Here is a 16,852-nt window from a genome sequence, read left to right on the forward strand (position 1 = left end):
TCTAGCCGGCGCGATATCCTAGAATGTCGAGGCCACGAGCTTCGGCGCTCAGGATTGTGTTGCCAATCCCCGCAACGGGCGGACTGGGGAATTCCGATCGCGAGAATTCCAGCAAGGGAGGCCCGGGGAGAGGTTCACGACGGGGGTGGATTTCGGTTGGGTCAATTGGAACGCGACATGCAGGGAAGGATTCCAGCTTCGTTCGGTCCGGGGGGAAGGATGATCGAGGAATGCTGCGATGAAAGGTATGCGACAGCTCGAGAGGTCTAGCGGGTCATATCATTAGGAGGCGCTGGGGTACGGGGGGAAGAAGGAGATCGCGGTGGTGGTATCAATTGGCACGGGGCTGTTGGGGGCCAAAGGGGGGGGGAGGATGGAAAGACGTTTGAAGAAGCAAGAGTGCAGACGATCGAAACAGTTGGCACGATCCCTCGACACCGTCAACGCCTCGAAGGGTCCAAAGAGACTAAAGAGTCGCATTGGGTAACCGTGCCCCCCCCCTTGCGAAACCTTTCGCGTTGTGGAGACGAACAACATCCAGCCCTTGGCGAGGAACAGTGGGGAAGAAACCAGGGGCTTTTGCTAGAGGAGGGGGGTACTCACAATAGAAAAGAGAAGTATGGAGAGAATAGACAAACCCGAGAAGAATCGACAAAGGCAAAGAATACAACAGACGAAGAAGAAAAAAAAGGAATGGACGGCGACGATACGAAAGAAGAAAAAGATCCCAGAGAGCGCAAATCACCGATCTTCAGTCTCTCTCCCCACACCGACCGTTCTTAGCCCAATTGGCAAGTCTGTGAGTTTCGGCTGGGGAGGATAGCTACTGCTAGATCTGATCGTGACTTTGTTCAGATCGATTGACCGAGTTTCATCTTGAATCTTAGCTTCTACGCTTGACTATTTACCCTCGCAATTGCAGTGTTATCGCGTGATTAGCTGGGAGGAGGACTCAAACTATAACCTCGTCCTCCAGCCCCTAAATGATTAGGGACCAATTAGTCCTCGGAAGAACCCCGTCCGTCCAATCTATGCTTAATTACAATCAATTAACCATGGACCTCATGATGATTCGGTTTGCCCGTTATCTACTCCGGGACAGTCTGGTTTCATTACGGAGTACGTAGCCCTCCGTGATAATCCACCTTAAGCTAATTAAACTGCTCGTCCGGTCAGCATCGAGAGAAGCACAGACCAGAGCGTGCCCCTGAGTGGAAAATGAGGACGACCTCGAACCGGTGGGCCGATTGGAGCAGCCATCCAATCATCGGAGTGCGGCACAGAAATGGGTTGGTATGAGGACTAATGACCAAGTCCGGAGAACGGCCGCCGATCAGTATAGCATCATAGAGGAAAACCATTACCACTCGTGAACAATTCCTACAAAACGCTATATCATAAGCTGGTTGTAGTATATAAGACATGAAGAACTGTAAATCCCATACGCCCGGCTGATGTGACCCAAATGTCCGCTGCAAACCCCAAACACGACAAGCAACGTCCAAAAGCAAGACAGGGAAAACATCAAAGATTCTAGAGGGAACAAGATGAATCAAACAGGGACCTCATTTCCGGAACATGGTCACGGCATCCTCCTTGCGCCAATCCATCTCCAGCTGTCCCTCGTACACCGTATCGATAATGTGCCGAGTACGGTCCCATGCATTCTCATAGCGAAGCTCGCATTCACGGAGCACCTTGAGCACCAGGCTGCGGCTAAGACCAGGGTCGTCGGCATCGCCAAAGTGTTTCTCAACTCGCTTCTTGAGCATCTCCACGCCACGCTTGACTTCCTTGGCGTCATACGAGGAGAGCACCTTCTTAGCCACCATGCGGGAGTGGCTGGCACGCGTTGCAATCTCTCCCGGGTTGCCATTGGCCTGCAGGGTTTCGACGGACTGGATAAAGTCAAGCAACTTGCCCAGGGGACGATGGATGACGGCGTCGAGATACAGTTTCATGTGCTCGTCAAAGTCTTGGCGTGCTCGGTCCCCCCAGCGTTCGAGCACTGGCAGGCTGTGTACATCAACCTCCTCGACGTAGTGGTTCATATTCTCAATAAGCAAAATGTGGTAGTTGAGGACCTCTTTGTCCTCGGGATCTCCAGCGCTGGCAGCCACTCCGGGGGCTGGCCAGGCGCTTCCTTGGCGATAAATTTGAGTGACTCCCACATGGCCCGGTTGATGCGGTCGTATGCATCATTCACACTTACACGGATGTCACAAGTCTCGGCAACCGTGTTGGCCAGCATGTTTTCAACAGCCGTGGAGAAATTGGGGAAGATTCGCATGAAGGAAATGACACCTTTTCGCTTGTTGACTTTGACCTTCGTATCCTCAATACCACGGATCTGTTCATCCACGAACCGATTGAACAAGCCCATCAATCGCGAGTGGACCTTCTGCAGAGAGTGAGTGATGAATTCTTGATTAGTGTCGTCGAGTTCAGTCATAGCTGACTCGAGAGCGAACAGGATGCCAATCCCTTGCCTAGAGGGAAATGCTTGTTAGTATGCTGGGCCGTTGCATTGTAAAACAATGCGAATTCAAGGACAACTTACATTGGATCAGCTTGCACCGCCCAATCCACCATGCTCTGCAGGTCGTTAGGCCAGAAAGCATAAATTTCATCCATAATCTGCTCGACACGCTTCGCCATCTGGCGGTCGGGATCAGGGGAGTGTTTAACGGTGAAGTCGGGGCATTGGCGACCTTCTGGGCTTGCAGCAGCCACCAGGTCCGAAAAGTCGGCAGTAGCAAGAGAGTCGAGGTGGAAGAACTGAACAACAAAGTTCTGCTCGTCGGTAATCATATGCAATGTCTCTCGTAGACCTGATGCGAATGCCTCGCACGGTTCGACCTTGCTTGTGGGTTTCTTCTCGCTCGAAGCCAAGCGCAGACCAGTTGCAGCTCGGATGGTCTTGCCGCGACGAACGGTCAGCTTACGAGCAGCCATTGTGATGCCCTCGCCTTCTTTCTCTTTCTCTTGGTGCGTGAAGAGGAGTTCCTGCTCCTCTCCAGTAGGCTTGCGAGCTGCCTTCTTCCACGCCAGCGTGTTGTCGCGGAAGTCATTCTGGTAAGACGGCTTGGATTGCTGCTCGTACAGCTGAACTAGGTCGTGCCATTCCGACGTACTGACTTCCTTTGCAAAAAGCATCAACGGATTATATCTCCATACTTCTTCGCGGAATTTCTGTCGGGCAGAGCCGTCCAGCTTCATGGGGTCTTTGGGTGAGCCAACAGCGGCATCCGCCCCTTTCTGTTCCGCTGTCTTCAAGGCGACGGCCATGAATGGTTTCAGACGCTGAAGGAATGTCAAGGCGGCTTGGCGATACTCGCCCTTTCTCTCCTTGATTGCACGCATTTGGCCAATCTCGGTATTTGCATAAACGCCCACGCTGGCGTCGGCCTGCCTCTTCTTGTTTTGCCCAATATCAGCATCAATCATCAGCATCGCCTTGTATAGTGTCGAGAGCGCAGTCTCAGTCTCCTTCAATCCATCGGGGTTGGTCAAAGAGGCCTCTCTGAGGGGACGGATATCGGATGGAGAAATCGAGAGAGTTTTGAGGAGAGTTTGCAACTCGTTCTGAAGAAGCTTCTGGTTGGCAGTCTGCACCTGCAAACCTTGAGATTGAGCTTCAATGTATGCAACATCATCATGTAGAGTGTTCAATTCATGCGAGTAGAGCGTGAGCAAGCCATCCAGCTCCTCACACTCTTCAATGGTTTTGTCGATCAGGACAGCCAGTTGCTCTACCTTGCCTTCTTGCTGTTCAAGGTTACCCAGCCAGCTGGTTGCTTCAACGCGGCCAATCTCCCGACGGACGTCTGCTTCCAAATCTTCGATCTTCTGCTCGTCACCCAGTCGGCCGTTCCATCCCAAATCCGTCAAAATATCATCAAAGTCAATACCCCGTCCATCCAGAACACTGGGGTCAATCCCAAGAGACTGGCAGTATTTGATGGTGTGATCTTCACGGCGTTTCCGACGGCGACTCTGGGCACCGGGGGATGGACTTCTGGTACGGCTGTCCACTTTTGTGAGTTCTGACAGGGAATCTTTCGATTCCGTCGCTGCGGGTGCAGGTTCTGAAGGAGGCAAAGAATCCTCGCCTAGATGTTGCGTGACTTCAACAGTTGGTGTCACGGGCTGCGGGCTAATAGTAGCGGGTGGCACAGATGCTGCTGATGCTTCTCGCTCTGCAGTATCATCTACAGATGTCTTCGACGCATCGTTGGCAGATCTGGAAGGTGCGGGAACAACTCCAGTGATGCCATCTGGGCCCATAGCCTCGGCCTGTTGCTTCTTTGCTGCTGCGAGGAGACGCTCCCCAGCTCCGCCAGGACGTGGTTTGAAGGCACCATAGGTAGTGGCAGCCTTGCGGAAAGCACTTGCAATATCCTTTGCAGATTTTTTCTTGATCATTGGGCCTAGCCCTGGGCGATGTGCCTCGGTCTCTTCATCGGCTGCCTTCGTAGGACTAGTGGGAGTCGCCTCTTTGGAGACACCGGTTTCTGCTGGTGGAGATTTCGATGTTTCTTCGGCCCCGGCTGCAGTTGCTACTGCTTCAGGCTCTGCAACTGATGGTGAAGTTGGAGGTTCTGCTTCGGGTGGAGGTGCAGGCTTGGGTATTTCCGGAGCGACTGTAGGGGCAGCAATGGCTTCTGGTGCAGGTTCTTGGGCCACTGCAGACGGTTTCTCAGGAGCATCACGATACGGAGACTTCTGGCCAATGCCGCTTCCAGGGCTTGCAGTGATACCACGGGTTTCACTGGTGAATGACCCAGGTGTCGTGGGGCGTAGAGCGTCTGTGCTGCGCTTGGGTTCCAAGGGTCTTGGTTCGGGTGCTCGAGCCGCCAGAAGGGAGGGTGGAATTGCTGCGCGACCCTCCCGAGAGGATGGAGGACGAATTTCGTCTTGTGCAGGGCCCTGGTTAGACTCATCGCCGGTATGCAGGAATGTTGTTGCTTCCCTGCTTTTCGGTTCCGCGCGCGGGAGTGGCACGTTAGGCGGTGGGTTTTGAGGCGGGCCGAAAGGTGATGGTGCCGGCTTTGAAGCAGTAGATGGACGACTCATCTGCTCACGGCTCTTTTGAGACCGAAGAACAGGGTCCTCGGAGGGCCTTCGCCGAACCTCCCGAGCTCCATCGCGACTCGGATCGCGGCTAAATGATGGCGGCGGAGGTGGGTGTTGAGGAGGGGAGGGAATATCCGTCGAGGGCTCAGGACCACCCCGCGAGCCCGGTGGAGCTGGGCCTGAAGGAGCTGAGGGACCTGTACCGCCAACAAGCAGTTGTCTTTCTCTCTCGTCGAACCCAATGAGATTCGGTACTTTGCCTCCAGTATATTTCTTGTAAATCTTCACCAAGCTGCCAATGAAGAACTCCTTTTCCTTGGAACTTCTGGCATGCCAGTAATATGGTTTTCCCACGCTAACAACGAATCCAACACTTCCTGCCCAGTCCTTATGTTGTTGTTCGGTTGGTGACTTTGGCATAAAAGCGCTGTACGACTGAATCCCCGTAAGATCGTCCAGCATCCACGTCTTTCCAATGGAGAAGGTGCCATCATTATTCTCACGGGCTTTGTGCATTCGAACACGACCTGATCTTCGAACGGATACTATAATAACGCGAGGTTTCTTGTTCCCCGGAGCTGAGTCCGGTGGGGCAGGGGTTGAGGGGTGCGCCGCATCTTCCGTGATGCGGACGTGCGTAATATAAGATTCAATCACTACATGCACGAAGAGAGTCAGCTTGCGTGTCCAAAAGTATGGTAGTTCTCGGTCCGGTGATATAGCCACGTCGAGCTCGGCCAAGTAGGCTGTTATCCTCGCTGTGGCTAGCTGGGGCCGAAGTGCTCCTATCCCCTGAGTAGGGAGGGGGATCCCCCCTCGTCGTCGCAAAGGGGCAAATGGGGACCTGTCACATACAAGTTCCATCATTATCCTTCTTAGAGTAGCAACTTTGAATGATGCGCTTCTTCTCGTCCTCGAACTTCTCGGCTCTGGACATGGATCCATCCCCGGAACCGGAGCCAGAGCCATTGCGAGGATCAGCTCCGCGTCGCGCATCATTCGTCGCCGGTGGACGGGGACGATCACGGCCGTTCATTATGCTGTCTTTTATCAAGCGGGGGTCACCGGGTTCGTTGGTAAGATCCGCAAAATCAAGGAGACATGGTCGGGATGCCGGGGTAAGTCTACCGGGAGTCTTCCTCGCGCACGGTGCCTAGAGCGGAATTGAGGACGGTAATGTAGACACGCAGGCACGATGTTCAATCACGGCGAGCAAGGGCGCAACGAGGTGGCACATTGGATGCAATGCTAAGTGGGAGGAGTCGGAGGTCGATTAGCTCATTATGTTTGGGGTTGCGGGCAGGGCGGAGAAAGCTCGTGGGAGCAAGTCATTGGTTTAGTTCGACTCCGGCGAATTATATCTTCTTTATGAACCTCTTGAAGAGCACGAGAGTAATTGATAGTCTTCTTACAATTCTCTCCTGTCGTTCAGATTTCTCTTGATCTTTTCTTCTCTATATCTCACTCTTGCCCTTATATTGAGAATCAATCTATTAGGCACCACAGGACCAACACCCAGTCACGTGCAGCTTACATCTGGACTACCGCCTGCCCGCCATCATTGAACCATTCCGCCAATCACCGTCTGACATATCCTCACCGCCTTGTATATACTTTTTTCCACTTTTTTTTGGTTCCTGAAAGGCGAGACTCTAAATAGTTCAATCTCCGTCTTTGTGCCGTTCTACTTCTCGGTCATTGCTGGTGACTACCCAACTGAGACACACATACTCAGATCTTCCAGAATTATGGCTCCTTCAAAGAAGGCTTCGACCAAGAAGGTAGGGTCTTCACTCGTTACGCGAAACACAGCAGAACATTGATCTAATTTGACTTTCCATGGACAGGTCGAGAAGAAAACCACCACTCTCCCTCCCCAGCTGCTCGGCGCTGTCGCATCTTTCCTGTCCAAGAATGGATTCTCCGCTACCAGCACTGCGTTCGCTGACGAGCTGAAGAAGAATGGCAACGCCAATGCCGATGCCAAAAACGCCCCGTCTCTGATCGAGCTTTTCCAGACTTGGGACAAGACTTCCGGCGACTCAAGCAGCAGCTCCGAGAGTGACAGCAACTCCGATTCCAGCAGTGACAGCGACAGCGATGCTAGCGACTCCGACGTCAGCATGGGAGATGCTCCCAAGGCTCGCTCTTCATCTCCTTCTTCCTCTTCCGCCTCTTCGAGCTCCGACAGCGACGCTGATGACGAGGAGGAAGATGCTGCGGCTCCTACTCCTGCGCCTGCTGCTAAGAAGCCCACCGGTGTAAAGCGCAAGGCTGAGTCTAGCAGCTCCTCCTCCGATTCCAGCTCGGATTCCGAGTCTGAGGATGAGGCTCCCAAGACGAAGAAGGCCAAGGTCTCCAAGGCCGAGTCTTCGTCTGACTCTAGCTCTGACTCTTCTTCCGACTCCGACTCTAGCTCTAGCAGCTCCTCCAGCTCCAGCTCTAGCTCTGATTCCGACTCCTCTGACTCCTCTGACTCCTCCGACTCTGAGTCTGAGGGCGAAGCCACCAAGAAGGCTGACGCCAAGGTTCTGAAGAAGGCCACAAAGACCCCGCTTCCTGAGTCTTCCAGCTCCAACAGCTCCAGCTCTTCCTCGGATGACAGCTCTGACAGCTCTGATGAGGAGAAGGCTGGCGGCGTCCCCGTCTCCAGCAACTCCTCTTCCGATACCAGCGCAACCATGTCTGCCTCTCCCGCTGCCGAGGGCAAGCCTACACAAGCCTCTTCCTCCAGCGCCAGCCCTGCACCTGGAAATGGACCGGCCAAGAAGAAGCACGTTGGCGCCCGTCCTACCCCTCTGGCTGCTCTGAGCCAGCAGCCCTATGACGCGATCTCCAACGAATATGTTCCCTACGCCTACGCTGAACGCGCCTACGCCGATCTCTCGGTAACTCGCGGCAAGGGATTCACCAAGGAGAAGAACAAGAAGAAGCGCGGCTCCTACCGTGGTGGCCCCATCGACATCTCGGGCGGCAAGTCCTTCAAGTTCGACGATTAAACGATGTTTCCATACCGTGAATCCAATTGCTTTCCCTCGAAACATTTCCAACGGCGGGGGTTGCTCTATCTTCGACGGTTTCTCGTTATTCTTTTCTGGTTTTTTTGTCTGAGAGGGGGTTCGACACGCTAATGGGCTTACTGTTACGTGGTGGTGTAACTTTCGATGATCATATCACGTCGCTGTCCACTTACCTCGCTCCTCTTGGACGAGCGACCCTTTTCACTCAGCATGGCGCTTACGGAGCTTCGGAAGAATTTCTCTTATCCTGCGATTTGCTACTCACATATTTGCTTTGTACCTGCTAGAATACCACCAAAAGTTCAAATTTTCTCAGACAAATTCGTACTTCTTTCTACATAAATCTATAGAAATACTCTATACAAAGACGCAGGATATGCAATTGTAGACTCTAACCATCCTGTCGCCGCCAAGCCCCAGGTTTCTCTAGCGCCTCCCACCGATGATCCCAACCGGTCACCACACCCTTTCGAGCACCGTTGAGCTCGAAATTCCAGGAGCCATGCTGCTTTCTCAGCTTCGAGGTTGTAGTCAAGTCACGTGGATCCGGTCTCTCATATCCTGCCACCGTGAAAAAGCTCGACCCATCTGCCGGCTTCATCTCTGCATCAAATCCAAGATTGAGATTGGAATCGTACCACTCCTTCGCTGCTCCAGTCAGATCATCCGTTGATGCAAAGTCAAGCCGGATAAGCCCGCCTGCTACCCCAGTATAGACGGTTGGTGAGGACGGCGAGGGCATGGACATGCTGTATATCGGGCCTCGGTATGGATAACCGGTTCTGCGTCGACGGGAATTGATATGTCGATTGAAGAAAGTAGGCGGTTGGGCGGAAAGGAAGATGTTGAAATCCTTGCTTGGATACTGACCATGGTTATGGGCCATTGGTACGTTGCTGGGTGCTTTTGGTCGAGCACCTTGGGCTTCGAGGTAACTATAGCTGGTGCAACGGAGATCAAATATCTTTATCAGAGCATTGCCGCCGGATCCAACCAGAAACCGGTCATGTCCAAATGCGCGCACGCTGTATATGAAATTGTCATCCGTAGGATCTTCGTATGTGGTTTCGTAGGACCGGGGGGATCTGAGATCGTGAAGGCTAGAAATACAGTCAGCATGAATTCAGGAGTATATGTGAACTATAACTTCTTACCGAACGGTGCGGTCACCCCATGCAGCAAGAAAAACATCACCAGGTGACCCGGCCAGAGGATGATTGTTGAGAGGCTCGATGGCACTAATGGCCTGGCAAGTATAATGGCTCAATCTGTCCTCCACATCCAGGGAAGAAATACCGATTGTCTTTTCGGTAAAGATGCCGTCTGGGGAGATTCTTGAGATAACTACAGAATCGTTGGCGTCCATCGTAGCCACGGCAATCCGCGATGATGACAGCAGCTTCGCCTTTCGGCCGCGAGATGATCGCTCGGGGCGAATCCACGCGAACGGTTCGACATTTTCGTCTTCAGTACCAGTGTAATATAGCGCAGTCGAACCTTGAAGAAATTGAGCACATAGTATAGGATTAGAACCATGCATCAGGTCTGTCTCGTTGAGTTCCAACCCTTCGGTTCGGAATGTCTTCTTGTACTCGTGGCTGGCATCACTGGTGGAGAGCGCGATGTGGCGAATATCGCCTTGTCTCCGTCCAAATATCACATTCTCAACGTCATTCTCTTTGCCATGCTCTGGCTGTAGGAGGTGTAAGCCCAGGATATCATCATGGCTGCTAGGCTGGTCCACGTCGTTGAATAAGATCCAATCATCTCGGTGCTGTGTTCCGGACTGTTTGGTGCGCATCAAGAGTTTTTCACCAGCACCCCATGCAAGAACTTCTTTCCTGTCGGCCCAAGACTGACCATTCCAAGTCTCGTAGGAGTCAATGGGAGGGCGATAGCCCATAGTGGGATTGTCCTGTCGGGTTTCCTCCTGAATTCCAATGCGCGTGATCGTCTCGGGCAGGATCACGAATCGCCCAATTACGCCCAGTCGATCCACGGCGCGTGAGCGCGATGTAAGAGCACATGCTGCATCTTTCCAAAAGGGTGGCGTTTGGATTGCTGGGAATCTGTTTTGGACAAATGCTCGAAATAGCCATGACTCCTCGGCAGTGATGATTTTATATATTCGACGGCATGTTTGTGCGAGGCGAGTTATCCCGTTAGCGGTTGGGATATGTAAAGCAATATTGCAGATGATCTCCGATGGAAGTTCGGAGAGCCTCATGTTTGGAAATATTTATTTTCTGGTTGCTGTTTACTTCCAGGGTTTAAAAGTCATCGTTGTGTAGATTTCTAAACTCGTGTTGTTGGTGGTTGAGCCGCAAGTCATAGCGGAGTTTTGGTGTCAGAGGTCGTATTTCATGAAAACCCCATGTTGGCAAAGAGTCACAAAAAAGCTTGGCAAATTAGTTAATAGTCTAGCCAGTGAGTCAAACGAAAGTATTTCTATCCGATAAGGTATCAGACAGTTCGTAGTAAGGAATTATTGTGCCTGGCTTTGCAAGTAATAATGTGCGTTTACATCATTTGCGGCGAGGAGCCGTTGACTAAGCAAATCCGGGAAAATTGCAGACCGCAGCCCGACGACGAGTCTCCATCGAGATCGGAATCTTGATCACGACTCAATCCAGAGCCCCAGGGGTCACTGATTCGCAAAATGTCACCCAGGATCAGCCTTTTCACAGCCAACAAGGCGGCTTCCGCCCTTCGCCAGTCCTCCACCGTTGCGTGCGCGCAGCGGAGCGTCGCTCTCCCTCTCCGATTCCGCGACCAGTCGGCTCCAGTCCAGAAGAGATGGAACTCGTCACAGAACAATAAGAAGGGTCTTTCGCCGGACGAACAGAGGTTCCCTACCCAGGACCCGCTTCCTCATGTCGGTGAGGAGGCTGCCGAGATGGACCGCATTATGAGCAAGGAGAAGAGCTGTGATGGCCAGCCGTCAAGTCCGGAGTTGGAACAAGGGAGCCCAGTTGCTGATGTGAGTGGCCTAAAGACGACCTCTTCCTTGCAGATATACCATGAGACAAAGCAATTGACAACTTCTTTACCGGGCAGATCCTGAAGCGCGACAAGGAAGGCTTGAAGCACATGCCCAAGGTCATGCAAGATCAATTGAAGAAGAGCGCCGGTGGCTCTCGCTCGTTCTCGACTTCGGCTCGCAGCCGTCTGCCCGACGTGCAGAACGTTGAACCCCAAGACGAGATTTCCGCTGCTGTCCTTGCCGACATGATCCAGCAGGTGAACGAGCAGGCTGCTGCGCGGCTGCCCGAGGGGTTGAAGTTTGATGTGCCAGTCCTGCCGGCCCAGAAGAAGACGTTGAACTTCCGGAAACGCTACGACACGATGCAGGAGCAGTTCACCAAGATGCTCATGCAGGACGGCAAGCTGGCCCGCGCCCAAAAGGTGGGATAAACTTGTCATCTCTTCTTCGGACAAAGAAACTAACATCCAATCTCTCTAGAACATGTCTATTATCCTAGACCACCTCCGCACCTCTTCTCCCCCCAACGTCAACCCCCGTCGTCCTCTCATGGGTGGCCCTCCTGCTCCTCAGCTGCCCCTCGACCCCGTCCTCTACCTCACTTGCATTATCGACTCGGTGGCTCCTCTCTTCCGCATTCGCCAACAGAAGGGTATCGCTGGTGGTGGTACTGCCGTGCAGGTTCCCCACCCCCTCAACCTCCGCCAACGTCGCCGTGCCGCAATCAAGTGGATTTTGGACGCATCGGAGAAGCGACGTGACGCACAGCTGGCCCACCGGGTTGCCAACGAGCTGGTAGCCGTCGCCGAGGGTCGCAGTGGTGTGTGGGACCGCAGAGATCAGCAGCACAAGATTGGTATTTCTGGCCGTGCGAACCTGGGACTTGCGCCTCGTCGTCGGTAAAATAGCTGACTATGGTGGTTCTCTGTTATAACCGATCAACTGTTTTTTTAATGTGTCTGAAAAGTCGGGTTTCCTGCTCATGGGATGTGAGCTTTCCTTTTTCAGCATCATCTGTATATGTAGTATATCTAGTCTGGTCATATGGATTTTGAGTTTTGATTGTATTTCGCTCTTTTTTTTTCTGAAATAAGGTCCGCACAATCACCAATTTCCTCCGACAATGGAGCTACCGTAGTTAGGTTGTTGCCTCGTTCGCATTCACTATTTTCTTTCCTATCGAGGCTCACTACCATTTGACAGCTCATAGTTAGTTTCTCCACTTGGGCTAGAAATAGCGGTGCATTGATAGGCTGCGGCAAAGTCGCTTACTCAGACCTCTCAGTCTATACCCGATTGGGCACACCAGTTACTGAGGCCATTCGCGACCATCGCGAGAAACCCCCAGCAGTTTCTCTAGCAAGGAAGATGCCTCGTTAGACTTTGGTCGTGTCTCGGAGAATAAGAAACAAGCATTGAAGACAGTGTCTATCAGCCGCGCATCATTCAGTTCAGGCCTGACCATCAGTGCAACCCACACATTTCACGCAACCGGCTTCAGCTGACCACACCTTGATCCGCCTGGCGCGCCCCGCAATATCTCCTCTTTTCTTTTGAGATAACCCCTCTTTCCTGCTGGACATTTACATGACTCAGGCCGAATTCCCTCCGGCCCCTTAACGACGGTGGCTCCCCCCTCGAACCGTGAATCCTACGAGCTCGCCGATTTCAACACCGTTGGCAGACCCCCCGAGGCCAGACCAGCGGAGACTGCAACTGCTCGCGCACAGCGATTCGGAAGTACCCTTCGGCCCTTTGAGCCAGCCGCCAGCTCGCGGTCATTAGCAGGACTTGGGTCGGGCACAAACGGGGAGGTAGACTGGGAGAAAACAGCTTCGTTCGAACAGCGCCCGCGGGGCTTCCGCTCCACTAGACTCAGGTTCTGGACTGAGGCCCTTCGACGACGAGCTCATCGTGCAAAGCAAGCTCAAGGTGACAACGATCTCGAGACTACCGCCAAGATGAAGTTCTCGCATAGCATTCAGTTCAATGCTGTGCCGGACTGGAGCTCCAATTACATTGCGTACAGCAATCTCAAGAAATTGTAAGTTGGCCCAGTTCTATTGCCTCTTTGGAGTGTCCAAGTAACTACCTTCCGTTTTGGGTGGATGTTTTGGATATGCGCTCGTGGTGACGGCTCGAGATGCAACTTCGCGCGGGTGTTACATTGCACAGAATTGTGTGGTTCACATGGATGTCGTGGATGTCGATGTGTGGGGTGCCCCAGTCCTAGTTCAGGTTGCTAACCTTGTGCTTTTGCTGTTTAGGATATACACACTTGAGAAGCAAGTCAACCGTCCCGATGGTCAATCCGGTGCAGATGTCGAGTCCGCTCCGCTGCTGGGCAGTTCTCAGGTGAACAACCCAGATGGGATATTCAAGCGCGCCCTAGACACGGAGTTGGACAAGATCTGTACCTTCTATCAGCAGAAGCAGGCTGAAATCTTTCAAAATACGGATGAGCTGATCCACGAGGCCATGGGTTATCTGTCAGAGACCGATGGGGTCAACATGGACCCAGTCAGCGAGACTATTATCAAGGCCAGGACTTTGAGCTCGAGCTCGCGGCGAGGCACAGGAAGTGTCTTCCGCAATTATGGAAATGGCCAGCGCCGCCGCTCCAGCGTTATGAGTGAAGACGACGTAGATAGCGACGATGAGCATGCCGCCCCGGCAGCTCTCGGCCTCCGCCAACGGACGTCTACTGATGGCGAGTCTACGACCGATGACCCCCACGCGGGCGACATGGCAGACTCCACGTTCTTTGGCCAGGCAAGTGGTCGCTTACGCCGAGACTCTGAACTTAGTGACCAGGCTTTCCTGGCTCTGTACAATGCAGGCGTATCGCTCAAGAAGCGTCTAATCGAGTCATATGTCTCCCTCTGCGAGCTGAGATCCTTCATTGAGTTGAACAGGACCGGCTTCTCCAAAGCGCTGAAGAAGTACGACAAGACCTTGTTCCGCAACATGCGCCGAGACTACCTGGCCACTGTGGTACACCCAGCTGTCCCGTTCACCGATCTCACCATGGCTGCTGTGGACAACCACATCGAAAAGGTCGAGGGCATGTACGCAGATATCGTCACCAAGGGAAACCGTGAGCTTGCTACCCGCGAGTTGCGCCTACACCTGCGTGAGCATGTGGTCTGGGAGCGAAACACGGTCTGGCGTGAGATGATCGAGATTGAACGCCGTGCCCAAGCTGCCAATGTAGGTATCCGTCGAACTCTTCTGGGAGGTGATGAAGACCCGGCCACTGCTCGACGCCAAGGTGATAAGCAGGAGATTCGCACCCAAGAATTTTCTACTCCCCTAGGTCGGATTCACTTCCCCTTGTGGCTGTGCAGCTTGAGTTTTGGCACATTGGTGTTCAGTCTTGCTGTCTTCGGAGCTATGCTCTCGGTGCCAATCATGGAGTCCGTCGAGCAGCAAAACTGTTTAGCGATGCTCGTGCTAGTCAGCATCCTGTGGGCAACTGAAGTAAGAATCCCTTCTCCAATAAAAAATGCCGTACCTCTCACTGACAACCTCCCAATAGGCCATCCCGCTTTTCGTTACTTCGCTGTTGATCCCATTCCTAGTCGTCGTCCTGGGTATTATGCGATCCGATGATAAACCTCACAAGCGACTAGGTCCGAAAGAGGCCACCAGCATGGTCTTTGCATCAATGTGGACTCCGGTGATCATGCTGCTACTCGGTGGTTTCACCATTGCCGCAGCGCTCTCCAAATACGACATTGCCCGACGTATGGCCATGTTCGTCCTCAGCAAGGCCGGGTCGAAGCCAAAGGTTGTCCTGCTCACAAACATGTTTGTGAGCATGTTCTTGAGTATGTGGATTAGTAACGTTGCTTCTCCTGTGCTCTGCTACTCGATCATTCAGCCTTTGCTCCGTAACCTGTCCCCCGATTCCGATTTTGCCAAGGCGCTTGTCTTGGGCATTGCGTTGGCGGCCAATGTTGGCGGTGCTGCATCTCCAATTGCATCCCCGCAGAACATCATCGCTTTGCAGAACATGTATCCTAGCATCAGCTGGGGAACTTGGTTCTTCATCTCGCTGCCCGTCTGCATTATATCAATTTTCATGATTTGGGGTCTTCTGTTGGTTACCTTCAACCCCGGCCGCAACGCCACTGTGATCCCCATTCGCCCTGTCAAGGATCGCTTCACTGGCATTCAATACTTTATCAGTGCCGTCACTTTGCTGACCATCGCTCTTTGGTGTGCGAGCCATCAACTCGAACATGTCTTTGGCGATATGGGTGTGATTGCAATCATCCCGTTGGTCTTGTTCTTTGGAACCGGAATCCTCAACAAGGAGGATTTCAACAATTTCCTGTGGACTATTATTATTCTCGCCGCTGGCGGTCTATGCCTCGGCAAAGCCGTCACTTCGTCCGGCTTACTGCACACCATTGCCTCTGGCATCACTGCCAAGGTCGAGCATCTCAGCCTTTATAGTGTGCTTCTCGTCTTCTCGGCATTGATCCTCGTCATGGCTACTTTCATTTCGCACACTGTTGCCGCCTTGATTATACTCCCTCTCGTTCGCCAGATCGGCGTCGGCATGGAGAACCCTCACCCCAATTTGCTTGTCATGGCCAGCGCCCTGATGTGCTCTGTCGCTATGGCCTTGCCCACGAGCGGTTTCCCTAACATGAGTACGTCACTTACCAACTTTTTGTTTGTCGTTTGATCTTGTTACTGACTTGACCACCAGCTGCGATCATGACCGAAGTCCCCCAGACCGGTCAGCGCTACCTCCAGGTCCGCCACTTCCTTACCCGGGGTATCCCGTCGAGTTTGATGGCCTTTGTGGTGATTGTAACCATCGGCTATGGACTTATGTATATTGCGGGTCTGTAGGGGAGATTGACCTCTCTAGCTTTGTGTTTTCTTGTGCAATCTTGGCTGGGTGATTTGTCTTTTGTTTGATACCTACTCACTATAGGAGGTTGATAAGGTAGAACGGTATATACGGCGTCTATAACGCTCCAATTTGCATTTCATTTCCCTCGTTCTTCAGCGTTTTGCTTGATCTTTCTACTCTTAGTCAATGTCTTGCCTATTTTAATGATTAAATTTGCTTGGCAATAAATAAATGTGTGAAATAACTGGCCCGTCCAACTGTAAACCTTCATTGGATTATGTTGGGTGAAAAGTAGAATTTTGACAATACTTTCTTAGCCTATTCTGGACTGTGTAGACTACAGCGGACGATAGAAGGGACTTCCCCAAAACTCTTAGTTAGCGATTTTCAAACCGGCAGAATCTCGATTTCAGCTATTCTCAAGACCAATCTTGAGACCAATCTTGAGACCTAGAATCTTATAGCTAATCTCCTAAATCACCCTCGTTAGTATACACAAGACTAGCAAATAGGTCAATAGATAACGCTTCAGTAACGAGCTATGTGATTTATGATATAAGCTATATAGGTAGACGTACACACCTGCCTAGGTAAGAGGATTTTAGGATATTCGGGTAGAGCGTATAGGACGGTGGAAGAAGCGGTAAAGGCACTTGTAGGATTTAGGAGTTTTGGGGAAGTCCCCTCTATCGTCCGCCGTACTAGACATGGTCTAGCTAATGATCCTACGTGATCCGTGACACTCGTCCCACAAGTCTATTTTGTAGCAACATCTCCAGTCAAGAGCCGGAAGCAGTCATAATGGAAATGTTTACCATGCGCCAGACTTACTTACAATCCAATCGTCTGAATCATGTAGAGTCTTCATTATCCCATTCGCCAAAAGCCAGCTACTATAGACGC

At 52.3% G+C, this 16,852-nt stretch overlaps 5 protein-coding genes across 5 annotated transcripts; 3 read left to right on the top strand and 2 right to left on the bottom strand.

The window, feature by feature from the left end:
- Positions 1-1,565: 1,565 nt before the first annotated feature.
- N7496_009708 (GTP-Rho binding exocyst subunit SEC3) lies at positions 1,566-6,112 on the bottom strand (the record flags this gene model as incomplete). The annotated part of the gene is made up of 4 exons (XM_056702621.1): positions 1,566-2,109; positions 2,172-2,489; positions 2,561-5,732; positions 5,932-6,112. The coding sequence occupies 4 exons, from the start codon at positions 6,110-6,112 to the stop codon at positions 1,566-1,568; spliced, it is 4,215 nt and encodes a 1,404-aa protein (XP_056551621.1).
- Positions 6,113-6,824: 712 nt separating this feature from the next.
- Positions 6,825-8,075, top strand: N7496_009709 (nucleolar and coiled-body phosphoprotein 1 family protein; the record flags this gene model as incomplete). Its single annotated transcript, XM_056702622.1, has 2 exons — positions 6,825-6,857; positions 6,924-8,075. 2 exons carry the CDS (start codon positions 6,825-6,827, stop codon positions 8,073-8,075), a joined length of 1,185 nt encoding a protein of 394 aa, XP_056551622.1.
- A 412-nt stretch (positions 8,076-8,487) lies between these two features.
- N7496_009710 (uncharacterized protein) lies at positions 8,488-10,323 on the bottom strand (the record flags this gene model as incomplete). The annotated part of the gene is made up of 2 exons (XM_056702623.1): positions 8,488-9,196; positions 9,251-10,323. 2 exons carry the CDS (start codon positions 10,321-10,323, stop codon positions 8,488-8,490), a joined length of 1,782 nt encoding a protein of 593 aa, XP_056551623.1.
- Positions 10,324-10,755: 432 nt separating this feature from the next.
- On the top strand, positions 10,756-11,982 carry N7496_009711 (mitochondrial 37S ribosomal protein uS7m; the record flags this gene model as incomplete). Its single annotated transcript, XM_056702624.1, has 3 exons — positions 10,756-11,076; positions 11,154-11,501; positions 11,560-11,982. 3 exons carry the CDS (start codon positions 10,756-10,758, stop codon positions 11,980-11,982), a joined length of 1,092 nt encoding a protein of 363 aa, XP_056551624.1.
- A 1,287-nt stretch (positions 11,983-13,269) lies between these two features.
- On the top strand, positions 13,270-15,945 carry N7496_009712 (putative plasma membrane phosphate transporter Pho87; the record flags this gene model as incomplete). Its single annotated transcript, XM_056702625.1, has 3 exons — positions 13,270-14,559; positions 14,618-15,740; positions 15,800-15,945. The coding sequence occupies 3 exons, from the start codon at positions 13,270-13,272 to the stop codon at positions 15,943-15,945; spliced, it is 2,559 nt and encodes an 852-aa protein (XP_056551625.1).
- Positions 15,946-16,852: the final 907 nt, after the last annotated feature.

The sequence above is a fragment of the Penicillium cataractarum genome, assembly GCF_028827025.1.
Source record: "Penicillium cataractarum strain IBT 29864 chromosome Unknown utg000008l, whole genome shotgun sequence".
NCBI lineage: Eukaryota > Fungi > Ascomycota > Eurotiomycetes > Eurotiales > Aspergillaceae > Penicillium > Penicillium cataractarum.